The 21,790-nt window shown below is 33.0% G+C and overlaps 1 protein-coding gene across 1 annotated transcript; it reads left to right on the forward strand.

Annotated features, from left to right (window-relative positions):
- Positions 1-2,212: 2,212 nt before the first annotated feature.
- LOC124353185 (DNA-directed RNA polymerases I and III subunit RPAC1-like) lies at positions 2,213-20,015 on the forward strand. Its single transcript, XM_046803057.1, has 9 exons — positions 2,213-2,424; positions 6,828-6,869; positions 7,183-7,296; positions 9,453-9,585; positions 10,908-11,027; positions 15,384-15,566; positions 16,149-16,271; positions 18,588-18,704; positions 19,883-20,015. The coding sequence occupies exons 1-9, from the start codon at positions 2,383-2,385 to the stop codon at positions 19,999-20,001; spliced, it is 993 nt and encodes a 330-aa protein (XP_046659013.1). The 5' UTR covers positions 2,213-2,382; the 3' UTR covers positions 20,002-20,015.
- The last annotated feature ends 1,775 nt before the right edge of the window (positions 20,016-21,790 follow it).

A 21,790-nucleotide genomic window follows, 5' to 3' on the forward strand; every position in this document is an offset into this window, starting at 1 on the left:
TACGTTTTTTGAGAACCTTCAGTACCCCAAACGTACAAAAGATTATAGGTCTCAATAAAACATTGCTATGAAAAGCAAAAGATGGCGATGAAGGTACACACTGTGAAAAGACAAGCGAGGAGAAAAGTATTGTTTTATTAACATTTAGTACTATTAAAAAAAAATCCAATTGCTCCAAGAGTCTTCAATCGAGAAGAACTTAGTAAACATTTACCCCTCTCTTTAAGGTCCCTTTAAGATCAACCATTAAGATTGACCATAGATTGAACGAAGGGCAATTCGTAAGAAAAGTGAACAAAGCACTATACACTCTTGACATTATGTAGATTGGATTCTCTGCTCGACTAAGCTCTTTGTACAAATGTCGAATTATAGAGAATATTAATTCTTGAAATGTATGCTTGTATCATCAAATAATTTGACAAATTCCTTTCAACATCACGGAAAAGATTCATTTTCCATTTTTATTCGTTTTAAAGAGTGTTTGTAAATAAGCTAATTGAAACATAAAACGCGATGTTTAAAATTCAACTCTTTAGTTGAATCTCTCTCGCTATAATTCGTCTTTTCCTTAAAAATAAAAACAACTTTTTCACGTCACAATTCTAAATTTATTTCAAAACACAAACTTTGTTCATTTGTTTCTACACTTTAAACAATGTAATTGATACACGCGCACTGAAATTTCGGTGTAACTTTTGAGCTGTTCGGACTTCTTACACCGAACCAAGATGGTGTACTCGGCTTCAAGTCTCATAATGTATGGGTGCATTCAAGTCTATGTTATTCTGTAGTTGCTTTTGAATTCTTCTAAAATAAATAGTAATGTGGTAATATACTTTCTATTACATCTACCGAATTGCTTTAAGTACGATTCAGTAATGAAAGGTATTCTGAGGTAATATATACACAGTTACTACAGACTATGATGCATCCCATGTTTGTATGATAATTCTACCCATATTTAGACGACAAAATCACACACACACACACACACACACACACACACACACACACACACACACACACACACACACACACACACACACACACACACACACACACACACACACACACACACACACACAGTAAGTATTTAATTTAGTGTGATTTAAATGTTAAAACTATACACCATTCTTATACTGTACTATTTATTTTTTATTAGCTAGTTAGTATTTTGAGTGACTAAATTAACAATACATACAAACTATATTTTGTCACGATTATAGGACTTCGGACATTTGCAATCAATACATGTTACAAAATGTGTAGCACTACGTTTTAAAGATTGTAATCTATCCTCTTCGTCACGTGAAAATAAAATGAGTACATCTGCATGTTCTTAAAAGATACAACGTGTGGTAATGGACTGCCACTAAAAAAGAAAGAAGAACAAGAAAATACAAAGAAAAAAATGAACATACTCGAAAACTGCTTGGAGTCCAGGCAGGAGAAATTGAACCCAATAACGCCATTGCACATAATGCAACTCACGAGTTCGAGAATTCAAGAGCACAAGTGTGTTGCCGAACGTCATTTTAACTCTTACTTTATGCAACCCTCACATCCCGGCACTCATGGCACGTACCTTCTGTCATAGTTCTGTGCCTTGGGACCAAGCACAGAAACCTATTGCCCACTGGCTATACCTAAACTTTTATCTAATTGTAATTCGTACCATTCAAGCTTAAACATGTTTCTCCATTATTTTATTATTATCATGTAGGACGTGACTTCTTACGTTTAAAAATTATCATAGAGCATCGTAAGAACTTTAACTATGAAGACTGCAGCCTTAGAATACAATATTCCTCCCCCCTGTATTATTCCTAAAATAGTTGAAGTATTACAGAAATCGTTGTAGCTTTTCATGTAATGTTGCAGATTAATTCGATATCATAGGTATTTTTAAACACTGTTTTACTGTAAGACTTCATAATCTTAAAACTCCACTTTTTAAAGTTAAACTCCAACTTTCCTACAATGGATCAGGGGATTGGAATATCTTCCTGTGACTATCACTTTTCCCACGAGTGTATGGTGTGCTATTTAAAACATATTTCTATCTTGGCTTTGTTATTCAACAGGTATATATGTGGGAAACCACGGATACTTACTTGTAGATTATAAATCAAATAATTTGCTATTCAATATCTGGCTTAATGTACAAATCATAGCCCACTGGACTGTTTGGTAAATTAAAAAAAAAAAACAGCCATGCTTGTTCCAGTTGTTCTTGTCTTGTTTTTGTTATTAATAACCTATACAAAGTGTGGTAGAGGTGTTACCGTAATTAATACAGTTTAAATAGTATAAAAAGTATATACATATCAATTATACGGTTAAATAACAATTTGAAGTTTACAAGTCTAGAACGGAAACATGGATTCTCAATACATTCTCAGAGAACATAACATCTCAAAGGTAATTTTATTAGACTAGTAATAAATTAATCAGGAAAGATTCCTAAATTAGTTGTCTGACAAAATTATTTGTAGCAATCATATTAGATTATTTCGAATAATCATGCCATTGTCAATGATATTAGAACAGGTTAAAATTTGATTCGATGGCAATGATGCCAAATTTTGCAAGACTACCTTTTGCCCTCTGCAGTACTTTTTACACATTCACTTCTGACAAAATTATTTGAACTGTACCATATGTTGAAAATTAAAATATTGAATGTAACCCCCGAAACTCGGACACTGCCCGTTGTGCTGCAGTTCTGCTAGCAGAGGAATCATGGGAACTGCCCGGATGGCATATTAAATCTCATTTCACTGACGAGAAACAGTATGAGATTAAACTATATGAGATAAGTTTGGAGTTTCTACTGGCTCTGCATTGTGCTGGTACATCTCGGGATTTGTTTGAACTATTTGAAACAATATTACAGCCATTCTTTCCAAGTAGGCTACATTTACTAGGTTTTTGACGAGCAATAAAAGTTCCAGTTGAATGAATTCTCTACTAATGTAAACAAACGTTTATTGTTGTTTTTGTTATAATAAAAGTTTTTTAGTTTTTAATCTATTGTAAATACGGGGGTAAAGTGCAAATAAATAATGTAATCAGTTTTGGTCAGCAAGCGGGTGCAGTATATTAAGCGCCCAACACCTGAATCATTGATACAATTGAATCAAGTATCGATTAGAATGATTTAAATGCTGTCAGACAAGTTTACTGTATATAGTAATTGTAAGTGCTACGCTGTTCAAACTTAGTATAAATAAAGTTGTATTATTTTCTATAATATAAAATGTGTATATTTCTTTTAGCCTACATATAATAACATAGCTTTACTGTAATACAAGCTTAAAAGTCTACAACGTAATTCAACTAACAATGTGTATGCGTATGGTATTTGTCAGTAACCTATTACAAAATAACATGTTGAGATATTACGTTCCTGTTACCGTGGTAACGTGTTACCAGCCAATCCAATCTCAGTAACTTTTGGAATATTGCAGAGTTCTGCTATGTGGACCTCTTACCGCCATGTTCAACAAATCAAGTACTGGTACCTTCCCTGACGTGTTGAAGGTTGGCTATGTGGTTCCAATCCACAAATCAGGACACCATGAGAACGTTGCCAACTATCGGCCCATTGTTATCCAACCAGCGCTAGCAAAACTATTTGAGAAACTTATATTAGCAAGGATCAATCCACTATTCAAAAACGTATTGTGCCCTGAACAGCATGGATTCACTTCGGGAAGATCGACGGTTAGTAACCTTGTGATTATCCAAGAGGAAATCGTTAGAGCTTTTGCGGATAGAAGTCAGGTGGATGTTGGTCTATGTCGATTTCTCCAAGGCCTTTGACAGGGTGAGCCATAAGCATCTGATTGCCAAATTGGAAGCCTATGGAGTAATTGGCCCCTTGTTGAGATGGTTCGCCAGCTACCTGTGTGGTCGGAGGCTGATGGTCAAGTATCTCGGTTCACTTTCTCGTGAGTTTATTGCAACATCAGGAGTGCCTCAGGGGTCACACCTAGGACCTTTGCTTTTTGTATTGTTCATTAACGACATTGGCAAAAAGATGAAGACAAAACACCTTCTGTTTGCCGACGATGTCAAGATCTTCCATCACATCAGAGCCCAGAGTGATTGTGCGGATCTCCAGAGAGATCTGACGGTGTCGAGGAATGGTGTCAGCAAAATAGCATGAAGATTAACATCGACAAATGTTCAGTCGTTACTTATTACAAAATAAAGAACCCGATTAACCATGACTATTCCTTGGGGGGGAAAGTATTGGTTCGTCGTGCTGATGTCAAGGATCTTAAGGTTTAAGATCAACACACCATGTTAATAGCATTTGTTTGAGGGCTTCAAGATCGCTGGGGCTGTTGAGTCGAACCTCCAGATTTATGACTGACTTGCGGACTTTGAAGGTGTTGTATTGTGCCAACGTCAGACCCATCCTTGAGTACTGTAGCGTGGTGTGGACACCCAACCAAGTGGGCCTTGTGAAGCAGATGGAGAACGTCCAAAACAGATTCCTGCGGCTTGTTGGGTGTCGATTGGGATTCCCCTTTAGGCTTGTCCCCCTTAACGAAATAAAAGGGCTGATGGGTCTTCACTCCCTTCAGTGCAGGAGGAACTCTCAGGATGCACTGTTTCCTATACGGGGTCATTACAGGACTGGTAGATTGTCCAGCCATCCTTGGCCACAAAGGATTACGCTGCTTCCCTGGAACTAGGTCTAGGGATTTATTCGAGAGAAGAAGTCTGAGCAGTAATTACGAATGCCACAGCACGATGAACAGAGTCCAAATCCTAGGAAATAAAATCGCTCCGCACTTGGACTTTTTTACGGTGACCAGAGGTTCATTCAGAAAGGACCTCAATAATGTTCTATGTAATGAAAACATGCCTCTTTGACCTAACAGAAGTTAAAACACACACACACACACACAGTCACCCGTGAATCTGTGACCTGTTACCTTACTATTGTTATATTATTTTAGGATTGTTTATTGGGGTTAATGTTAATATTTAAGTCGTTGTTTTATCTAATGTTTACGCTAATATGTAATTATTGTTATGTTATATTATATATATTATAGTTATTGTTTATTATGTTATTTATTTATATATTGTTATATTATTATTCTTATTGTTTCACTATATTCATTTGCTGTTAAATAAATTGTATAGTAACTGATTGGTTGAAACAAAACTTATATGTTATTGAATATATTATTGGTCTATTATGACCAGTTGATTATATGCTTGAGCATTTTGTCAGAACCGGAGTTGTCTATTGAAGCAGCGATCATTTTTGCGCATAGAGTGTCAGATCAATGTATGTATATTAATATCAATGTATTTATTTTTTTATTGTAAATTGTAGCCTGGTAAGTTTGTATATTTATTATTTGTATGTTTAAGTTATTTAGATTAAGATATTGAAATTGTATAATGGATTTGCCGTTAGAAGTGAAAAATAAAAAAATAAAAAGTACTGGCATCATGCTGGTATGAAGTTGCAAGTAAACTGAGACTAAATCTACATCGGGTCTATTTACACATAATATACAAAAATTTAATTAACTCGTTACACGATATAATATTTAGACTAGTAGAAAATGTCCGCAAAAATCCTGTTTCTTTCACAATCCTAACATAGAAGTATGGGATGTTATGAGTCAGAAGCCCATTTAGCATAAAATAACCTATAATACAATTTGTAATAATAAACTATATCCTTACACAGATAATTTTATGATTATATTGCCTTAAAAGCAGTAATCAGTTTTTAATACTTAGAAAAGAAACAATATTAGGAATCTGATATGCACAAATTTATGAGAGCTTTTAGTTTTTTTACTGCAGAATTTTACTATGTAAACCATCAAAACATGTTTTATCACTTTTAGGTAATTCTAAGCAATATATGGGTCAACCTCGATTTTTCTCATATTACAATATAATGTTACAATAGTCAATTAGAAAAGGAAATGAGTAGAATTTCTTGCCGGAAAGCAGTTATAGGGAGCAGGCAACCGCCAGACGGTCATATATTGCTTAGAGTTACCTATTAGTGATCAGGGGCACTGACGTGATCTGGGCTTCAAATTTGGAACTACTTGAGTTTATTTTTATTTCTAAAAGAGCAAGCAGCGCGAAGCGCTGCGCAGCGGGCAGGCATCGTGTGTGATCCTTTTTTTTATTAAAAATTTCTGATAAATTGTTATTACATATTACAATATAATGTAGGTAATGTATGTAAAACAATTTTAAACACATAATTACATGCTGGAAAGCAAAGTAAACCAATATAATCCGCCCAATACAAAATCTCCGTAAAAATCTGGTAAAGGAATCTGTGTCATTCCTTTAGCCTGAATCAATTCAGTATAGACGAAGATCACGCACGATGCTTGCCCGCTGCGCAGCGCTTCGCGCTGCTTGCTTTTTTAGAAAAAAAATTAACTCGAGTAGTTCCAAATTTGAAGCCCAGATCACGTCAGTGCCCCTGATAACTAATAGGTAATTCTCGCGGTTGCCTGCTCCCTATAACTGCTTTCCAGCAAGAAATTCTAGTCATTTCCTTTTCTAATTGACTATTGGAACATTATATTGTAATATGAGAAAAATCGAGGTTGACCCATATATTGCTTAGAATTACCCACTTTTATGCATACCTATGGTAATAAACTCAAAACTCGAATAATAAATTGTAAAAAGGATATAGGAACAAAAATGTTTGTATGTTTTTGTTCCATAAAAGATACTATTTCAACATTTTTGCTGTAGCAATTCTGTGTACAACAAAAGATACACATCTTGAATAATGTATGTCGTAAATGTTCCAGGAATTACCAAGATGTCCAGATCCCAAGGACTTTTACAGAAAGGTAAGACGTTATTGTGTAAGAAGTATAATTCAACAGTTTTAGTGTGTATTGATATTTTTAAAGAAGAGATTATCAATAATTTAACTGTATAAGTGGTTTTTTTTATTATTTGACATAGTTGTGTCACATAACTTTATATTGGTTCATATAACATTTTTATATTAATGAGAGGAAAAACAGTTAAATGAACAAAGTACAGTAGATAATAAAATAAACATTTATATTACGGACAGAGTCCTATGAATATTTTTTGTCCTTTAATTACCTGGTAGTTAATAAAATTCCTATAATTGTGTGTAAATGGATGTTTCAGCCAACAGATTTGCAAATAAATGTTGTTCGGTACAATGCAGAAGAAATAGAGTTTGACTTAATTGGTGTTCATACGTCTTTGGCCAACGCATTCAGGAGGATCCTGTTATCTGAAGTAAGTATTAATCGTAAAAGTAATTTAGTCTCTTTAACAAAGAGAAAACAGTAAGAGAACAGAGAAAACCAAAAAAAGAAATACTAAAATACATTATATTGTTTTCTGTGTTAATATTTATAATGTTCTTATAGCTCTATTTTTCAATATTTTATTCAAGACGATTTAAACCGAACTATAGATATTTTTCATTAATATCTTCTTATTTCTTGTTTTGAAGATGTAATCTTTTACCATAGTGATTTTTGTACTTATTGTTTAAAAAAATGTAAATATTTATTTATTTGTGAAGTTGCCTAACAATGGAAACCTTGATTCCGAAAGGCCTTGCAAAATTAAATTAGTTATTGGAATATGTGTTGTAATTCACTTCAAATCATTAGGCACAACACAAAATCATTTACATTAAAAAAATTAATGAAAAATTTGTAAAATATAGATATTGCTATATAAACTTTCTCCAAAAATAACTGGATATTTAATTTCCCACAGTTGAAAGAATAAAAACCATAAACAAATAATAACCATAAACAGACATAGATACACGAAAGAAAAGAATTTACTGGTAATATACTACCTATTGTAGAATTAAAATGATATTGATTAGCATAATAATTTTGGTTTTGTAGCAATCACATAAAAGAATAGAGTGTAAAAAATGTTGTCAAGCTGTTTTGTTTCTTACATTTTGAGCTTTATCAAGGTTTTGAGCTTAAAATGTTTAAGTATTCTGTTACTTTATCACACAACTCAATCCTAGCATCAGAAGAAACACATTAATTTCTAAGTCAGTATAAACTACTGGGTTACAATAAAAGTTTCACATGATTGTCTTCTACATAATATTTTACTACTATATTATTTACTACTGGCAGTTATTGCCTTTCCAATTTCCAAAAACTAAATAAATTTCGCCTTGCTAAGTTTCTTATTTCAGTATATTTTCCCAAGTGAATATCATGAAATTTGAAATGAGCTCAAATTATAATAATAGCTTAATATCACCGCGGCCAAGACGGCTAATCAGCCTGGGTCGAACAGATGTCTGTTGTTCCCGTCTCGACTTGTCGTTGTCATTTATTCACTGGCGCACAGTATGGTATGGCAGCTTAGTTTAGAACTTAGAAGTTGTAAATCATTCGTTTCACACCAACAATAGAATCACCATGATCGACGCAGAAACAGTTTCAGCAGCTTGTTCTCCAACAGTAACAGAGGGCAGTGAAAACGATTCTGATTATGAAGAATTGGACAATTTTATGACCTTGTTGGTTTATTTTTAGCGATAGTTGGACACTTCAGTGGAAATGAAGGTATTGAAACATCACTATGATCCAACTTTTCTCCCAGTAGCAAAGTTAAACAAAAGAGACTGACATAGTTCTTTTACGAATCAGTAAACAAGATAATAAATTGGCTCTGCTTTACTTCTATATTTGTAGCAAATAAATTTCTACACATAATTTAGCTATGGTAGGAAGGGTTGATTCAATTGAATTTTGAGTTTAGCTCCAGTTCACCTTCCTTTTATTGCAGCGTCTGGTATCTGACACTGTCTCAGACTTGACTCCTAGAATCTGGAGTCATGTTCGTCTGAAGAGATCGAATTGTGTACCTGATGGGATAATGAGATCACTTCACCTATTTATGGATGTTTCTGACAATGTAAATGTGTTTTGTTTTGAGCTTCTTCATCGTTGACTTTGAATCTCTTCAGACGAACATGACTCTGTATTCCAGGAGTCAAGTCTGAGACAGCGTCAGATACCAGACGCTGCAATAAAAGGAAGTTGAAGTGGAGCTAAACACAAAATTCAAATAAATTTCCTTACAATCTGTAATCCACTGTGTTTGTACTGTTTATCTGGATCATTGTTTACCAACAAACCGATCTTTGCATAATTTACTGTTGTGTTAAAATAATTTGGAAAGCTTCAAATGTAAATGCCCTTTTATGTGCTTTTGACATTGAAATTTTAATATGATTTTAATTAATTTATTTAATTAATTAATTTTAATATTTTAATATCATAGACTGCAGTTGACCCATTACATGTTTTAACGTATCACTTATTTTTGTTAATAATTTATCACTCTGGAGAAATATTAAAAAACATCAATAATATTCCATAATGTCAATCTTTTACGCTGTCCAGGTTCCCAGCATGGCTATTGAGAAGGTGCTGGTCTACAACAACACAAGTCTGCTACAAGATGAAGTCTTGGCTCACAGGTTGGGGCTGATCCCTCTCAGAGCTGACTCCCGCCTCTTTGAGTATAAGCCTGAAGGTGAATAGAAAATTCAATACTCTTATAGTGAACCAGGGGTAAAGTTACATTTCAAGACTCACGTTTTTGTTTATTTAAAAAAAATCTTAATAACATTTAATTTAACCCTTTGCACGCCACTAATAAATCCATAACATTTCCTATAATGCCAAGAAAAAGAAATTTTGTTTCTTTAAGTTCAAAGCTAATTTTTTTATAGCTATATTTTGTAAAAAGCAAAAGAAAATAAGTATAAAACAGGGCATTTTAGTACAACTAGCGTATTTGTTGATACAAATTTTAAATAACTATTTACAAAACAGTATATTTAAAAAAATTTCAATTTTATTGTATAATGTGGTTAAACTGATAAAAAGTTTTATAACATTTTACTATAAAACAAGATAAATATTTCAAAATAATCACAACACTACCACATGATGAACAATAATAATAAATTCTAAATACTTCCTTGTCAGCATACACCGGGCATTTCGAAGGCCTTTTGTGAGCTAAAAAAAAAAAAAAAACTCCAAGAGACATAATATCTCTAATATAATATCTAATTATATCTCTAATATCATCTATAATATCGGATATAACTGTATTTGATGTTTTGATCAAAGTATACCATTATAATACATCCGTCTACAGCGTCGGAAGGGTTAAAATACTGACAATCAATACATCCTCTTTATTAGTAGCAAAATTGAAACACATTTGTTATTATTTCTCAAAAATAGTTTACTTTAGTAGTAGAACTACTCACCTTTCATAGTTTACAAAAACACTTAATCCTACTTTATTTGTGCACAATCTTTGAATCCGCAAAACATACCAATTTGTTATTTTCTACGATTTTGTTAACGTTTGTTTTAATTTTTTAAGAGTTGCACTATTCTTTTGGCTAGCTAACTTTAAAGACCGATTCCCCCAACCAAAGAGGTGAATATAGTTTTTAACAAATCTTAGACGGCCATGGTGGTTTTTTGTTTATGTTCTGAACCATTTATCGTCAGCCATATAATTGCTATGTTTGTTATTAATGTTATTGTTTTAAATTGATTCACATTTCTATCTGCTACTCTTAGTTTCAATAAGTTTACGTTTGAACAAATTCTTCTCATAGTATGTTATGTTTGCTTCATCTGACGAGTTACAGATCAGCAATGCTGAGCATATACAGCGTTTAGTATTTATTGTATTCTTCGTACCAAAATAACACCTCATTTATAAACTTACCTATTATAAAATATTTTGAGACTATGGAATTTTGTGTAAGATATGTGGTAAACTTTGCATTTGATCTAATTTTAACATTAAAATATTTAACTTGATTTCAGCCGATGCCGAACCTACTGATCAGGATACTCTGAAATTCGAACTGAAAATAAAATGCTCAAGAAATGCAGCTGCTGGAAAAGAATCCAATAGGGCTGATGATCTTTATCTTAATCACAATGGTAATTAGGAGTAAATAAGTACATTTGCAACATAACTACATATAGCAGTAATGTTCTGGAATTTAAATACAGTTTAATGTATATTTTTTATATCAGTAATTTACTGATAAAACTTTGACATTGTTCCCCATGGGCAGATAAGCACCAGCAGATGGGCAGATTCCAGAAAAATTTAATTTAACACAAAAATTGTGGTTTGGATTGTGAATTCAAATCCAATTCTTGTACTAGCAAGAAATAAGAATATAGTACGGTTAGAAAAATCACTGGCTTGTAAGAAAGAATATGGGTGATACCCAAAAATTCAATTTTGATTCCAATGATAGATAGATAGATAGATATTTATTGACCATTAAGCAATTACAAAAATTACAATAGGTCTTGTCAAAAAATTATAAAACTAATACAACCAGCAGTAGTATATATAGTTAATAAAAAATTCAAAAATGAGAGCAGACAACAAAACAAAACAAAAATAACTTGCATTAGCCCCTGGTAGATCCTCATTGTTCAAGTAATATTCTAGGTAACCTTCTGAAATACAGTTACACATAACAAATAACAAAATTACAAATAACAAACCAATTAACAATAACCAATAAGATAACAGATATAAAATTTTGAGTCATCACAGAGCAACAATTCAAATTAAGATTAAGATTAAGATTAAGAACATTAACAAGAATAGAGGCTATAGATTAATAACAAGTAGTGTAACAAAGAACAGATAGCACATTAACATATATTAAAATTATAAAATAGGCCTATTATATTATAAAACAATTTCACATTCAAGAAATTCATCAACAGAATACATAGGATTCAGTTTAAGCCATTTATACAGTCTGTCGGAGAACATCTTATCACATATTAATTCTACCAGGCACATTGGTAACTTATTATACAGTGTTACAGCAAGTGTATGGTGATATTTTTGTGTCCTTGTCAATCTACATCTTGTTACATCAATTTTATTTCTAAACCTAGTATTATGGCCATGGATATCCGACCTGGACTTAAAACTATCAATATCCTTTCTCACAATCTTAATTATTTCATAAATATACAAATTAACAACAGTAAGAATTCCTGTTTCTACAAACAAGGGCTTACAGTGTTCCTGCATCAAGGAGTTGGTCAAGATCCTGAGAGCTTTCTTTTGTAAAATTAAAACATTGCCAATTCCTACACCATTACCCCAAACAATCAAGCCATACCTCAGAGTACTCTCAAAAAAAGCATGATAGGCCATTCTTAAATAGACCTTAGGAACACTTTTCTTTAAACTACATAGTAAAAATATGACTCTAGACAGCTTCTTACACACAAACTCAATATGGCATTTCCATGATAATTTACAATCAATGTGTATACCCAATAAATTTACATTCTCAAAGTATTCATCAGATTGATATGTACTATTCAATGATACAATCATCTTTTTAGTTTTTTCAGCGTTTAAAAAAAGACCATTGACAGTAAACCAGTTAACAGCTTTGTCAAAACTCTCCTGAGAGGTATGTTCAAGAGAATTAATGTTATTGTGACAAGAAACCAAGGAGGTATCATCTGCATAAATAGTGGAAAAACAATCAACATTACAAGAAACATCATTAATTAAAATTAAGAAGAGCACCGGCCCCAAAATTGAGCCTTGTGGGACACCTTGGTTAACATCTAATATCAGAGATCTTTTACCATTTACCTCAACCAGTTGTGTTCTATTACTAAGATAAGACTCAAAAAATTTAAGTTCACAATCTTTGAGACCATAATAATGCAATTTCTCAATAAGAATATCATGTGCCACACAATCAAATGCCTTGCTCAGATCACACAGTGTGACCCGAGCGATGCGCTTCTCCTCCACAGCTAAGTACAATTCAGTCACAAGTCTATCCACTGCCATTATTGTGGAACAACCCTCTCTGTATCCGAATTGATTATCATTAAATAATTTAAATCCTTCAAAATAACTACACAACTGTATCTTTATGATTTTTTCTAAAGCCTTTGCCATAACAGGAATACAAGAGATGGGCCGATAACTGGCTGGTAACTTAGGGTTGCCTTTTTTAAAAATGGGAACAACTCTTGAGAACTTTAAACAATTAGGGAATACCCCTTCAAGAATACACAGATTAAAACAATAAGTTAGAGGGACTACAATAGAATAAATAACATAAATAAATAACTTACTGGTTAGACCATACACATCTTTACTTTCTGATATTTTTAGTGACTTCACTACACTTAACACTTGCTCACAAGAGACCTGAGACAAACTAAAACTAGTATTAGGTTTTGCAGATTTTTCAATACACTTTACAGCCCCATCGACACTACCCCTCACTTTAGCACTAATTTCTTCCACTGAAGATAGAAAGTAGTTGTTGAAGCAGTCCGGAGAGACGTCACCCAGGTTGCGCTTCGAAGGCTTCCCAGCTGCCTCATTGATGATGGTCCAGGCCATGCTGCATTTGTTGGACGCTTCTTCAATTCTAGTAGAGTTGAAGGACAATTTACTTGCTTGTAGAGCTCTCTTGTATGCCTTTCTCTTGTCACGCAAGATACTAAGGATTTCACAGTTTTTTGTGCTTTTGGAGATGTCTAACAGAAACAGAATTTCATCTTTCATTTTTCTATGGTCATCATTATACCACTTATTGTTTTTAAGACTCATCCTGGATCTACATGTATTACTACGCCCAGGTACTTTCTTGGTTGTGCATGGGACATATTCCTCAAACGTTGACAAAAACGTGTTAAAGAAGGTATCAAAAGTGGCTTCTGCTAGTCCTACTCCGCCCTCATTAAGATTACGTATATTGTTTAAGAGATAGTACCAGTCAGTCCTGAGCAATGCCAACCTAAAACGTTCACAGTTAAAGGGAGTAACCTGACGCACTTGAATATGTTGAACAGTGGTATTTTCAGGCTTGTCACCGGGAGTATAGTTACTTAGAACCAACTTTAAATCCACTTCAAATTGTATACCATCATGGTCCGACAGACTTGGCTGGATCACCTCAATATAGTAACAATCTGGTGTACAATCAGTCATGATGTTATCAAGGCATGCCTGCCCACGTGTAGGCTCATGATTTGCACAATACAAATTAAATCGTCTCAATAAATTAGAAAACTGAGTAACTGTAGATTTATTTGTATTAATGTCGAAATCCGCATTCACATCTCCACAAATAAGCAATCTCCTCTTGTAGCCTATCAAAAATCGCAGTAATTTTTCCAGCTGCGTGAGAAAAAGTATTGGACTACCTTTCGGTGATCTGTAAAGACAGGCTACAATTAAGTTGATGTTATGTATTTCCACAGCCGCTACCTCAAAGTTACGTTCATCACAAAAGGTGTTGAGGTTAATTGCAGTGTAAGTACCCGCTAAACTTTGATTAAGGAATAATAAAACACCACCATGAATATGATTCATGCGACAAAAACTGCTCCCAATATTGTAGTTGGCAGGAACACACAAATCCACCTGCTCATTACGGAGCCAATGCTCGCTGAGACATATAGCAATATATGGTCTCGATTCTGAATTCGATATGGATAACTGTATAAATAATAACTAATTATTATTAATTACTAATAAGTAAATAGTAACTGACAAATTTAGATAGAATAGTAAGGGCAGGCTACTTACTTTTACTAGAGACTGCTATCTCTTTCCCATCCGAAGTAATAGAGCTAGAATTACCAAAACAATATTTTTAATAACTCACCACGTTGCCAAGTCAAATCAAATGTTCAAACTGAAGTCCTCCTACTATTTGGTAGTGGGACAAGTGTAGCAGTGAAATCCTGCATTTTTGGGGAACACAAAAAATTTTCAAAATCACCAAATGGAATTTTTTTTCCACATTGCACCACTACCCAAGGATATCTCCTTATATAAACTTTAAAACAAAATAGAGGAGGGAGGTCCTGACTTTTTACTCACTCTATATATATAATCTGTTAATTCACTTAGTTTCAATAAAATGGTGCTGTGTATTGTTGTTATGTTTACTAACAATCTCCAATTTAATTTAGTTGAATAATTATTTGAAATACATTTTTAAAATTAATAATTAAATCTTACTGTTATGTAGATCAATGTGAATGTGCATTATTATCACTGGAAGCCATAAATAATTTTATGTGTTAAGCTTGGATGAGTGTATTTTAAAACAATTCAAACTAAATCGGTTAGGGAAGGTATTTAATTCAAAAGAGAGTTGAAAAATTTGTTTTAATTGGCTAACTTTGTCGTATTTCAAATTGTGAGTTAAAATATAGTCTCTGTTAAATTGGACGGAGTTTGTTGATTATTTTCAAATGCCTTGTCTGTTTCAGTGTACAGTAAACATATAAAGTGGTTGCCCATCGGCAGCCAGAGTGACCTATACAAGAGTACAGATGTGGGGCCGATACACGACGACATCCTCATCGCCAAGATGAGACCTGGCCAGGAACTCAACGTACAGCTGTTAGCAGTGAAGGGCATTGCCAAGGATCATGCCAAGTTCTCTCCTGTCGGTGAGTTGACACTTGAATTTGGTGAAAATGTTTGTCAATAACTCACAAAAATTGTTTTAGTTATTTTCATTCGATAGTAGAAAAAGTCAAATCTGTTTTTTATCAGACGCGTTCAAGAGTAATTTTTTTAAAACCAGTAAAACTATTTTTTACTTTGGGCACCAAAAAAGGGCCGTTTTAAAGAAAATCTTTTTGAAAAATAGGCATTAACATAATGGGGGTTTCATATATTTTGAATAATTTTATAATAAGTTTCTTTGGCACGCTACCCACTGAACGTACTGAACAATTCTTTTTTTTTTAGTTTATTTTTGACGATGGAAGGATTGTGAAAGAAACAGGATGTTTCCGGTCATTTGTCATCGTTAAGTGAAACAAAAAATCAGTAACACCCTGTGTTAACTGAAATCACGGTGTTACTGATTTAAAAAAATACTAAACAACCTTTGTAATAAGAGTAAATTACAAAAACACCTTGTACGATTCTTGACTGTATTGATAACATTGCACAGTATGATTTATCCACACCAATTTGTCTTTACTTTCTTTATATATTGTACCATGAACGTGTTTCTGTTACAGCCACTGCCTCCTATAGACTGTTGCCCACCATCCATCTAACCAGGGAGGTGGAGGGTGACCTGGCAGTCAGACTGCAGTCCTGCTTTTCTCCTGGTGTTATTAAGCTTGTAGAAAACGATCAAGGTTAGTTTTTGTTCAAGATTTAATATTATGTACTGAGACTCTCAGGGCTGGAAGGATTTTTTCTGGCATGTTGGCTACACTACCTCCGCAACGAGACCGGTTCGAGGTCAGTACGTTGAGAACTGTTGATGCGACAATACGTTTCTGAAAAATGTCAATCCAATCTCTTGCCAAGTGCGAAATACGCGGTGTCATTCGTTATCTCGTTTTAACCCTCGAGCTGGCAGTTGAAATTTCCTCAAGTGGCAGGCCATTTTGAGGTGTTTTGCAGTAGTATTGGTTTTTATTTAAAAAAAAAAAAATATAATTTGATTATAAACCTATATGTATTATATATCACTGTTTTCACAAGAAAATTTACTTTTTATTCATGGAAATAAAAACCCAAAAATATAAGAAATTTATCACTTTTTTTACTAAGTTTGTTTTCAAAAAATAAAAAAGGTATGTAAAAGTGGTGGGGGTGCACCTATAAAAGACATATTGTGTGAAAAAAATATTTCCAAAATACCCAAAATGTTGAAAAGTTTTTATAGTTTTAGAAAATGTATAGTTTACTACACTTTTTTTAATTAAAACAATGATGAAATACTCTAATCTGAAGAAAGTACAATACGGCTAAATTCGTTGCTATGGATACGACTGTGTTACAAAAATTCATCAAAACCTTAATTATTACTCGAAAAATTCATAAAATACATTAAAAGTAAGCCTATAAAAATAAATAAAGAAACTTTATATCATGATCATCGCATATGAAAATGATCCTAAAGCTAACTAAAACTATCATAACACTGCACATAGCCTAGAACTCAAAATCTCACTAATATATTTTTTCACATATATTTCTTCATAACATGACAAAATAAACTAATAAAACACAATATACGAGAATTTATACGCATAAATAAACACACTTATTACATAAAAACACTTATTTCATGTAATAAACTTACGTTTTAGATGGACAAGAATAACGCGACCGGGTAACAATACAACAACAATGGCCGACTGTTTACAAACAAATCTCGTTTTCAATATGTCATACTTAAATCATGGCATACAAAACAAAACAAAATACATCGATCAAATCAGCAACTATTTCTGATTCCAGTGGTATATGAATCATTGCAGTTTAGTTCGTGTATTGATTATAACAGATGTCAAACGGGCACATGTCAAATCGACTGATTTTCAGGCGACTGCCACTACAGAAACATTAATATTGACTGATAATCAGGCGACTGCCAGTTGTAGGGTTAAAGGGAAAATACTCTGGTCGAGGTTTATAATGAGGTAAAGACAGCATATGGTGATAAAGCTATGAATCATACGAGTGTGTGAGTGCGTACAAGTAGTGTCGAGAGTTGTAATGTCATAGCCAGAGCATTCTTACATTCCCAGACTGCTTTCGAGTCAAATGAACAGGTATCAAGTGCCTTTAGCACCCAGCAGGGATCACTTCTGGCTGGTTTATACCTACCAGTTGAACCCACCACTGGGCACAGCAAAAACCGATGTGCCACTTCAATCTGGGCAACCTTATGGATGTCCAGTAGCGGCACATCACTAACCCCAAATGTTGAGATTCTGGGGTGCAAGGGCAATTCGATAGTCTACTACTGTGGAAGATGGCTGTTGGAGTTGGTGGAGTTTGTTCCCTTACCTCAGAGGCTCTTGTTAACCTCAACTAGGGTGTGCCACCCCCTGCCTACTTTGACTGGAGAGGCTGGTTCAGAGCTGGCCTCCCTTCTTCCGGGATGACTTTGAGATGTAGTGCCCTAATTCTTCCTCATGGATCTCGATAGGAGGCGGCACCTACTCCCTAACCTTACCAATCCTGAATATCCCATCACTCCGGAAGCAGTGTAAAGGTTCTTACAGGACTAAGTGCAATTTATAAGCTTCTTGCCCTAAGAGAACAAAAAAAAAAAGTGTCTTTAGTGCAGCCTGACTATCAGAAAGTATAAAGTATTTTGCTCCTTTTGTCCTCATTTGTATGAGTCTTCTGGCGCTTCCGCTTGGAAGACCGCGGCATGTTTTCCCAGGTCTACATTAATTTGTGTTATAAACATTAGTTAATGAGTGCAGTCAGGCGTCTTTGAGCAATAACTCCTCTGATGTTAGTAATTGTCTCATTCATCTGAAGAGAAATATGAGTTTTGACAATGAAATATGAAACAAGAGTTCAACGAGTAATAACAATAACTCTTCCAAGCTTATTTCTGTAAGTTATAACTGACTAGAGGATTTTTGAACAAGAATGAAATAAATTCAAATTTTAACAAATTTAATGCAATTTTTGATTTTTCACAGGCAAGAAAGTGGCTGAGGTGGACAACGCGAGGTATGACACATGCAGCAGGAACGTGTTTAGGTTCGCTGACCTGAAGGACACAGTTGTTTTAGGGAGAGCTAAAGACCACTTTATATGTGAGTATGAGAATTTATAGTCAAGTGGGCTCAACAATTTCTCTGTGTTGATAGGATAGTGCTCTAGTATTGTTCTATACACAAAGGTACTTGATTGTGTCTTTTAAACGTTATACAAGTTTTTTGTATAAATTGTTAAACCCTTCCCACGCCGTGGAAGGATATATTAGAATGGTTACACTTTGACCTAAACGCCAAATACAGTTATAACCGATATTATAGATTTGTATCTTGGAGTTTTTTAGTCTACAAAAACCTTCATAATGCCCGTTGCATGCTCCGTGCTTATTACGGTTCTCAAGGAAGTATTTATAAACCACTTTCACTGTAGCAGGGGGAGGGGAGGGCCCTTTGTGTAACTCCGACCACCTACTTGGAAATAAAATTAAAATTAATTTAAAATAAACAATTTAGTAAATAGTTCTTTTTTATTTTTATCAATAAATACGGTAATTTTAATTAAAATGCACTGTTTTATAACTTTTTTTACTTTTACCTTTTACTATTTAGTTATAATAAAAATTAGCTTCAAACTTAAAAAAAAAAATATTTTTACTTTTCTTGGCATTATAGGCAAGTTAATGGATTTGTTAGTGGCGTGTGAAAGGTTAAATTGATTATGGACTAAGTAGTTCATAAAAATAACTATAATAAAATTATATCTTCCTAAAATCATTTGTAGGGAGTGCAATAAAAATATTGCCAACTGTCGTCACTGAGTGCACTTTTGGAGCACAGCTTTTGGAGAACATGAGCTCACATATCTACATTATTAACCCTAGATGGGACGTGTGAAAAATAATCCTATAATCAGGGTGCAAGGCGTAAAAATGGCCATATCATACTCTTCAAAGATTTTATTTATATTTTATTCGGGTGGTTACAGGTAGTTTTTTAATCCAAGATGTTTTATAAGTAAATGTCTGTTATTTGTAACAGAAATAAAGTATTACAATATTGTTATATAAAACACCACTTAAATTACTTTAAAAAAATTACCACCGTAATATTAAAATATTTGTAACTGCTACTGTATCTGTTCAGATTTTATGCTGCTTAATATCCAAAATATTAAGTTGATAGAATATTTTTAATAAGTATATTAATGTAAAAATATACTCATTACTATCAATACTCCACATAAGCAATGAAATTGACAAGTGTGTATTTTGTTGCAGTTACAATAGAATCAGTTGGAGCCTTGAAACCTGATGAGCTGTTCCTAGAGTCTGTAAAAGTGTTGAAAAACAAATGCAGAGCTTTTCTACAGCAAATAAACAATGTAAATAATCAATAAAGTTATGTTTCCGAAATGTAATATGCCTATTAATTACTGATTTACCTTAGGAGAGTGTAAGTGAACTGTGGTTAAAAAACAATTTGTTTTTGTCTTCTGTGAATTTTATTTTCACAATAAAAATAAATTAACATGTAAAAATAGTAATAAATAGCATTGGTGTATTTTTTTTTAAAAGGAATTTATTTGTTCTGATTATATCAAGTTATTCTTCACAATTTTCAAAGTTATTAAAATTCACAAACTAATGTTATAAGTTGATGTTGAATCCGAGCAGCGAAACTTTATTTTGTAATAACAATACACACCCTTTTGAGATATTGTATGTAATAAAAAAGTCCATTTTTGCTGGCCTGTGATAATTAAAGTTTAATGGGACCAATAATTTGCAATGTCAGAATTTTAATGGAATTTCAACTCCAAATTTAAAAATTCGACATTTATTTTTTGTTTAGTCCTTGGAAAGGGAACACAGGACTTTGGCATAAACAATAGATCTACTCGTATTTTTTTAACTTTTTAGATTAATCCACAGATTCAAAGCCCGACAGGAAGGACATTTTTTTAACTCTAACTTGGAGTGTTTAATTGTGTACTACCACATGATTTTTAACAATATTTTAAATATTTTTCTTTAGAAATTAACACATTAGCTTTGTATTTTCTTACTTTTTAAACGCTTAAGGTTTTGAAAATGCTTGGTAAAGATTTAAAAAAAGTTTATAACTGTTATAAAATAGCATTGAAACCAAAACATCCAATATTGAATATACAGAAAAATATGGGTAATCCAACTCTCTTATATTAACTCCGCACTTTTTACAACAATGGCAGTACAGAATTGACCTTAAAAATACTGTATATACAGCAGATCCCAATTAATCACGTCAAAAATTAAAACTGTTTAATGAAACAATTTTTAAAACTCGATGCATACTTTTAATAGTGTAAAAATATTTTTATATTAAAATTTTACAAAGATGAAACAAAGCATAATTATTATAAAGTTTAGAAAGATTATGAAAATAGAGTATCACATTCTACTGATTTGTTTCTTGTTTACATGAATCTTAATACAAATTTTAAAGTATACATTTTTGTCAACTTATACTTGTATACTTTTTTTTGCACTGCAACAACTGCTTTTCAATGCTTCAGTGGAAAAAAGTAGAGGAGAGATAAAGCGTATCTCACTTGATTTCTCCATTGACCTTGAGAGAGAATATGATAACAGACTTTACAATTAATTCATAAGGTTAAAGTCGATAGTTTAAATATCTTTTTAGCATTGCAGGAGACAGGTAGAAATAGGTTGGGTCCTTGTGAGAATTAACATTTTGTTATCACTGATGAAGTTTATTTACTACATACAATAAAAAGGCTCAACAAATTTTACTATGATAAAACATTTTATTGTACATTATATAGCTTTGCAAATTATGTACAGTATTCTTTACATGGTTTACTAAAATTTGTCATTTTTTAGTAACACTTCTTATTAAGTAATATTTAAGTCTCAAATATTAAAATTCTTCTACGACTCAAAATCCGTAACAATAAAAAATGTGATGTCTATTCTACTGAAACACAAGTATACATACATTTAATGATATTCCAAATGAAAATTTGCTCTAAGTAATAAAAACGACTGCAGTTTTTAATTAGTAAAAATATACATTTATGACGTCAGTTCTTCTTTGGATTTTTCACCAGCCTTCACCTCTTTGGTTCTATCAAGTCGAGGATGAATTAGTTTGTGTTTCATCATATCACCTTTCTGGGTAAACCC

This window comes from Homalodisca vitripennis, chromosome 1 (genome assembly GCF_021130785.1).
Source record: "Homalodisca vitripennis isolate AUS2020 chromosome 1, UT_GWSS_2.1, whole genome shotgun sequence".
Classification (NCBI taxonomy): Eukaryota; Metazoa; Arthropoda; class Insecta; order Hemiptera; family Cicadellidae; genus Homalodisca; species Homalodisca vitripennis.